Source organism: Macrobrachium nipponense, chromosome 16 (assembly GCF_015104395.2).
Source record: "Macrobrachium nipponense isolate FS-2020 chromosome 16, ASM1510439v2, whole genome shotgun sequence".
Classification (NCBI taxonomy): domain Eukaryota; kingdom Metazoa; phylum Arthropoda; class Malacostraca; order Decapoda; family Palaemonidae; genus Macrobrachium; species Macrobrachium nipponense.
The window spans coordinates 56,302,860-56,310,923 of NC_087209.1; the positions used below are offsets into that span (position 1 = coordinate 56,302,860).

Consider the following 8,064-nt stretch of genomic DNA (forward strand, 5'->3'; position numbering starts at 1 on the left):
GTTCATTTTACTATACCTCCGTTCACATTCTTTTTTTTTTTTCATCTTACTTTTCTTAACCTTCTCTTTCCCTTTCAGCGCTGAATGACCTCATAGGTCCCAGCTCGGCTTGGTCCTCGACCTGAATTTTATATACCCAAACATGCTTTCCTCACTCTAAATTGAAAAACATCAGGGACTTCACATATTCATTTTTATTTTATTTTATTTTATGATCTTTTTTTTCGAAACTAAAATCATTGACAACAAGTAAAAAATACTCTGAAGTCTCATCAGTGCAGTCAAGTTTCCCGTACTGCGTATAACCAAGGCCACGGAAAACTATCTTTAGGTGGTCTCGGTATACTGCTGTATGAGCCGCAGCCCATGAAACTCTTAACCTTTAAATCGAATAAAAACTACTGTGGCTAGAGGGTTGCAATTTGGTACGTTTGATTGCTGTAGGTTGGATGATCAACATACCAATTTGCAGCCCTCCAGCCTCGGTAGTTTTTAAGATCTGAGAGCGGACAGAAGAAGTGCGGACGGACAGACAAAAAAAAAAAACAAAAAAAAAAAAAAGAAACTCGCAATGCAGCATCGGCGCCGTTAATGAGATAATTCAGGTGTCCCACTATTTCGCAAAACTTCACAAAGGTGTTCGTTATCGCTAATTAGTCCACCGCACCTGCGAACGAACGACCCATACGTCGATAGTTTCGCCTGTGCAGAGCTGCTTCATTTCCCGTTTCGTTTCTGTTTCACTTTCCATTTCATTTTCCCTGCCCTGGAGACAGGTGAGGGTTTTCTTAAGCGACTGCGAGAAACTGCGGAGATATACCTCAAGTTAACACTAAGATGGTTTGGTCACATAGGCCTTGTATAGTTTTTCCTCCCTAGGTAAAGCACGAATGAGCGGTTATCTACTCATTGTTCTGCGTAAAAGCAACATCTGACATCAGAAGTTTTAGACTCATTTCCTCCTAGACGCATCTCCCTTCGAATACCATTTCTTTTTCGTTATGTTTTTATTCATGTCCATTATAATCAGCGCAGTTCCACACCTGTCACACATATAATTAGTGTTTCTTCAGAATCTCAGACTACGAGGGTGAAGAACCAGTTAATTAACGCCAAGATTTGCTTATGGGCGATTCTCGTCAATTAGGAAAAGTGCGAATCTATACTGAAAATGAGTGAGATCTCAACCAACAGCCCCATTCCTTAGTCTCATGTCTCCATAGTCTCATGTTTCCTTAGCTTCCTGATTCCTTAGTCTAATGCTTCCTTAGTCTTACGATTCCTTAGTCCCGTGATCCCTTAGTCTCATCCCAGGAATGTACAATCCCTCAGCTAGCCCAAGCGTATGCAACTGCTCCTTCAGACCGTGGCTAGTTACTCCAAGAGTGGCTGATTTCTGACGCAGATCGTTAATCAGTTCAAGTGTGAGTGATTCCCGAGAGAGAAAATCGCTCAGCCTACGAAAGCGAGATTCCTCATTCAGCTAACTGTTCAACTTGAAAAGTTCATGATTCCTCAGTCAGCGAAAGTGTTGTGTCCTTGCTCAGCTAAAGATTGTGCAATTCATTTCTCTGTCAACTAAAGTGTCAAGTTCTCGCTCAGCTGAAAAGAGCATGATTCCTTAGTCAGCTAAAGTGTCGTGTCCTTGATCATCTAAAGATTGTGCAGTTCGTTCTCCAGTCAGCTGAAGTGTCAAATTCTTGCTCAGGTGATGATTGTGCAATTCATTCCTCAGTCAAAAGTGTCAAATCCTTGCTCAGCTAAAGGTTAAGCAATCCATTCCTCCGTCAACTAAGGTGTTAAATCCTTGCTCAGTTGAACACTGCAACTCATTCCTCGGTCAGCTAAAGAGTGTGCCATTCATTCTTCAGTCAGCTGAAGGCTATGCAATTGTTCATTCCTCGGTTAAGAGTGAGCAGCTTCTCAGCCAGATCGTTTTGGAGCCTATGAAGAGCGCGGGAATCTTTCTTCAGATCATTTTTCAGCTAAAGTGCAAGCGACGATTCCTAAGTTAGACCGTTGCTCAGCTAAAGAATATGTAAATTACTCAGTCAGAGCTTTGCTCAGCTTTAGAATGTGCAATTACTCAGTCAAAAATATTGCTAAACTAAAGAATGTGCATTTACCCAGGCAGATCACTGCTGTGTCCAAGTGTGTGATTCTTCAGGTAGACAGTTGTTCACTCCTAGAGTGAGAGACCTGATGCTGCAATCTGTCTCTAAAGTGTGTGTCAGTAATGTCGGTCGATTAGTCAATCTTTTTGATTACTTGAAGAAGCAAGACCAATCGGAGAACAGTCACAAGAAAGACTGACTTTGGAGAAGTGCATAATCCCTGATAAAAATAAGAAAAAGATTAACATTACTGACACTGAACCTACCTGTTACTTACTGTAACCCAGATATATACTTTGGTTGGCAGTTCACCCTCTGTCCTTCAGTTTAAACAAAAGATTCACCTTCAGAGACAGGGAATTACGTTTGGTGATTTTGTTTTGTGACCAAGAACGAAGAAAATCTAATTATAACGATAATTACAGCAAAATAACAACCGCTTTACCGTGCAATGATACCAAGGCATAAAGATATCTCTATGGTTAGCTTGTTTCAGAGAGTCCTAGAACTGCCTGCAAGTGTAGCAAAGTGTTGAATTTTCTAAAAAGCCTGGTATGAATCTCTGGACTCATCTGCCCAAATGAGAAGATATATCAATGAAAAATAGCCTCTTGAGCATATCCTAAGGTCGTCAGTTTTCAAAAACTTGGTTTAAATTGCTAGACAATACTCACAAGCAATTACAAGAAGGTTACAGTCGGCATCACATATCTGCACCATGAGGATAATGCCGAGATCACAATCCTACCGGCGATTCCTCATCACCTTTTTCCTAGTTGTTTTATCTGTGCTGACGTTCCCATCCAGAGACAGGAACAGAGATAAACCAGGTTTCTCAGAAGACTTCGTTCGAGATGGCCAAGACTTCAAGCTGCTTTCCAAGTCGAGATCAGGGAAGAAGATCATCCTGTTCTGGACGCAGTGGTACAGGAAGATACCGTGGGAAGGGAGGTGAGTTCTGTGGTCTATTTGCTCTTATTATCTCTCCTCTGGTTATCTCTGGGACTGTCTGACTGTTCAGAATCAACTAGCACCGTTAGCAGGTAATGGCATTGATGCTCTTATAGTCTAGCAAACTAAGCTGAATGATAAAAACAACAATCTGATACCAGTAGGTATCTCCCTTCCAGAGAGCATATCAGGTCTGATGAATCTTGAGATATAATAATCTTGGAGTTGCTATTACAAATCATATAACTTTAAGCACTCACTGATCTCTTCTTTCTGTATTCCCCATTACCTCCTTCTGTTACTTCTTTAGATTGCACCATATTCTTTGGAAGCTTGAATTTCAAGTCAGTGACCCCTTCTGTGGACTTGTTCCATATGAATAGGGTTCATCTTCTGGAAAATGATAATAATAATATGAATAACTGAATATTATATACTTGTAGGTTTGGAAATGCGTCGACTTACGTGAATGCTGGATGCACTCCTTACAAGTGTGAATTTACGTACAAAAGAAGAAGGCTTCGCGAAGCACATGCTGTCCTTTTCAAATCAGATGAGTGAGTAGAATTTTGATAGTATGACAGTCAAGATGTAGTGGATATATACATCAGATTATCTCTCTCTCTCTCTCTCTCTCTCTCTCTCTCTCTCTCTCTCTCTCTCTCTATTAACAAAATTCATTGGAAGTTTTATGAAGGAGCATTGTGTGTTGTAGAATATCATGTAGACAGGAGAGTGACTGGTTAGGAGTGCATCTGAGACAAGGGTGTTCGCTGGTCATCTCATTTGAAAATACATAGATGGGAGTGTGACTTGTTAGGAGTAAAACTGCATCATCTCCATCTTTAGCTAAAGTTCTGCTCCATTCCGTTTGCAAAGGATCAAGTACTGGAGGCTCCCAAGACGTTTCCCAAATCAGCGTTGGGTTTGGGTGGAGGTTGAGTCTCCCTTGGTGCAGCGCGGCGAAAGGGCCCTCTCCATCGCAAACGTGATAGGCAGCGACAAATTCAACTGGACCATGAGTTACCACGAGTCTTCTGACATTGTGGGCGCCAACGGATACCTCCTGTCTCGGGACATGATCATGTAACATCAACCTCATTCTAAGTAGCTTGTTGTTCTGGTTGCTTCATGCACATGTGGACCTTGCCAGGAATTTAAGTTTTGTTCCATTTGCTTTATCAGTGATGTTGACAATTTAACCTATTCTAGTGTCATCTCTTCTATTGAACTGGGAACGTTTACCATGCATTCTAAGGTTAGAGCTATGAAGTCTATGTGATTTAGTATATAACCATATACTTTCTTGTTCGTAGGCCTATCCGCGCAAATCAACTATCGCACCACAAACCAACACTGGAGCGATACCTAAGAGCAATGGAGGCCAACACAACCCTGGAAGACATGATGGGACAGGGCTGGAAAGATTTTGTGGACAGGCCAAAGGCAGTCTTCTGGATGTCCAGCAACTGCCAGACTCCTTCCAGGAGGGAAGAGTATGTAGACGAACTCTCCAAATACATTCAGGTGGACAAGTTTGGTAAATGCGGGGATGGAGAATTTACCTGTGGAAATCCCTATGAAGCCTTCGAAGAGACATGCTGGAACACCATCTTTAAGAAGCAGTACCTCTTTGCTCTGGCATTTGAGAACAGTCTGTGCAATCACTACCTCTCTGAGAAGCCTTACAACCCTCTGATATATGGTCTGGTTCCTATTGTTTGGGGAGGTTAGTTAAGCCACAGAATATTTTCGAATTTGTTCTTCCCTTTTACATCTGGTGTTTTTCAGACTTCCTAATCTTTCATTTCTTGTTTTTACTTGATTACTTTCCCTCTTTATTCCTCGCTCTGTTGGACAGTGGAGTAACCTCCCTGAGGATATGGAACCTCAAACATTCAATCGAAGCTGTGATGCACTACCACCTTGAAACAATTCTTCTTGTATTTAAATGATTACTTCCATTTTTATTTATCAATTTCTCCAATTTTTTTATTTATTTTGCTTTTCAAATAACTGGTCTTTTCTTCTGTATTTCCCATTACCTCCCATTACTTCTTTACAATAAACACCATATTCTTTGGAAGCTTGAATTTCAAGTCAGTAGCACCTTTAGTGGGCCTGTTCCATATGAATAAGGTTCATCTTCTGGATGACGGTAATGATGGAAAGTGTCGCCATTGACCTTCAGTATGTATAGCCCCCTAAAAGTAAAGAAACTTATGAATATATATCAATCGTGATGATGATGACAAACATCTATTCGTAAACAGGCGAAGGCTACGAAGAATTCTTGCCTCCGGGGTCCTTCATAAACGCCAGGTCGTTTCACCCGAAGGATTTGGCTGAGCTAATTCACAAACTGCAGAATGATCCTGTTGCATATGGAAGGTAAAAAACGCTGTTAGTTTGAATATTTCATTCAATTTAGCATCATTTAACTGTCATGTGTAGTGACTTTTCTAAGATGTCAGTATTTTAACTGACAACTGGGCTGTATCTTGGGTATCACAAATTTAGTGTTGTGATGTTATCTTTCTTAGACAAATTCTTTGTTATAAGGAATCATACAATTGAGTCAGCTTTTTTGGATATCAGAGATTTCATGATAAGAATTCAATTATTTCATCATACGTTCCCTTTAAGATTATAAAAGTTGGGGAAAAACTTTGAATAGTTTACACATCAACTGTCAAGGTGGTTCAAGATCTCCTGGTATACACATTTTTTTGTGTTCATTGCAGGAATAGCAGTTATTAAGTGTATTCATTACAGGAATACCAGTCAATAACTGTATCATCACAGGAATACCAGTTAATAACTTTATTCATTACAGGACTACCAGTTAATGACTGTATTCTTTACAGGAATACCAGTTAACCACTGTATTCATTACAGGAATAGCAGTTAATAACTGCATTCATTGCAGGAATACCAGTCAATAACCGTATTTATTACAGGAATACCCGTTAATAATTTTATTCATTACAGGAATAGCAGTTAATGACTATTCATTACAGGAATACCAGTTGATAACTGTATTTATTACAGGAATACAATTTAATAACTGTATTCATTGCAGGAATAGCAGTTAATAACTATTCATTGCAGGAATACCAGTTAATAGCTGTATTCATTACAGGAATAGCAGTTAATAACTGTATTCATTACAGGAATACAAGTTAATCACTGTATTTATTGCAGCAATACCAACTAATAACTATTCATTACAGGAATACCAGTTAATAGCTGTATTCATTGCAGGAATACCAGTTATTGACTGTATTCGTAACAGGAATGCCAGTTAATAACTGTAGTTTCTGCAGTAAATACCAGTTAGCATCTGCAGTTTCTGCAGAAAAACTAGATCATTACTCTACTCGCTAGTTGACCACCAAAGAAATTGCAATAACTTATCAAGAACTCGTCTTAATCCCAGGTACCACATCTGGAGACATTACTGGCAAGCGTTTGTTAGAGGGAGCTTCTGCGAACTGTGCCACCGTCTCCACACTGACCCCGTGAGAGGTCACCACGCTGACCTCGCCGCCTGGCGCCATAAAGCGGAGAGGTGCTTCCATCCGCCCGAAGACATGTTCGGTTCAGACGCCTGGAAGGAAGTTATCCGGGCTGGAAAGTAGAAGGATGGCTGTACCTTAGGAAGTTTTGTGTCGTTACATTTACACATATATAGTTTACAATTTATCTCAACAGCAAGAAAATAAAAGTAGAGAGTCGTATGCCTATTGCTAATTTCATCATCATTATTCTCTGTCATAAAGTCATTATTCTGTGAAACAATCATCATGATTATCTGGCCCGACATCTATTCACCCTGAGAAAAGTGACTGACAACCTTTACCAAAGGCTCCATATAAAGTGGAGCCTATAATTGCACGAAGGACGCAGCTCCGAGCCTAGAAAAATCATGCAGCGCACGTCTTGCTGGAATGCAAAGCCCATGACAGTATCAGCTACCAGATTTGCACGGTTGCGCGTCGTACAAAGCACGTACAAGCACGTACTAGACGTGACTCTGTTCGCAAACCATGTACCGTGTAACCCAGGAAAGATTTACGAGGGGAATTTGCTACCTGTTCTCCGATGAGGATGTTTGCTTCCGCCAGAGGTTTGTGTGTCACTTTCTGACACTAAGATTTCTTAAGTTGTATTTTAACAGAGATCTTTCTCATTCACAATTGATCCCTGGTTTCCTTTTTGGTGCCGAAGGCAAAAACAGCAACAGCATTAGTAAGCCATAAAATCGTCTTGCGTTTTAATTTTCGCTCACATATTTTCCATTCATTTATCAATTTGTTAAATTGTTTTTTTTTTAATAACATATCTCTTCTTTCTTTCTTTCTATATTCTGCATTACCTTCTGTTACTTATTTCTAAATGAACGCCATCATATTCTTTGGAATTTTGAATTTTAAGTCATTGGCCCGGTTGGTGGATTTGTTCAACATGAACAGGGTTCATCTTCTAACTAATAATAATAATAATAATAATAATAATATAATAATAATAATAAAATAATAATAATTTTATTATTATTATTAGTATTATTATTATTATTATTATTCATTATTTTATTATAATGTCTGTGAATTTCATATTATAATGTATGTGAATTTCAAGTTGATGGTCCCTTTGGTGGGCTTGTTCTATATGAATAAGGTTCATGTAGTGAATAATAATAATAATAATAATAATAATAATAATAATAATAATAATAATAATAATAATAATAATAATAATAATAATAATAATAATAATAATAATAATAATAATAATAATATTATATATATTTATATAATAATAGGACAAAGTCAAGAAGAAAGTATCACTCATTGATGTCGCAATACCATGGGACACCAGAGTTGAAGAGAAAGAGAGGGAAAAATGGATAAGTATCAAGATCTGAAAATAGAAATAAGAAGGATATGGGATATGCCAGTGGAAATCGTACCCATAATCATAGGAGCACTAGGCACGA

At 38.8% G+C, this 8,064-nt stretch overlaps 1 protein-coding gene across 1 annotated transcript; it reads left to right on the forward strand.

Annotated features, from left to right (window-relative positions):
- The first annotated feature begins 4,442 nt into the window (after window positions 1-4,442).
- On the forward strand, window positions 4,443-6,452 carry LOC135195343 (alpha-(1,3)-fucosyltransferase 11-like). Its single transcript, XM_064221602.1, has 3 exons — window positions 4,443-4,794; window positions 6,057-6,103; window positions 6,330-6,452. Exons 1-3 carry the CDS (start codon window positions 4,443-4,445, stop codon window positions 6,450-6,452), a joined length of 522 nt encoding a protein of 173 aa, XP_064077672.1.
- Window positions 6,453-8,064: the final 1,612 nt, after the last annotated feature.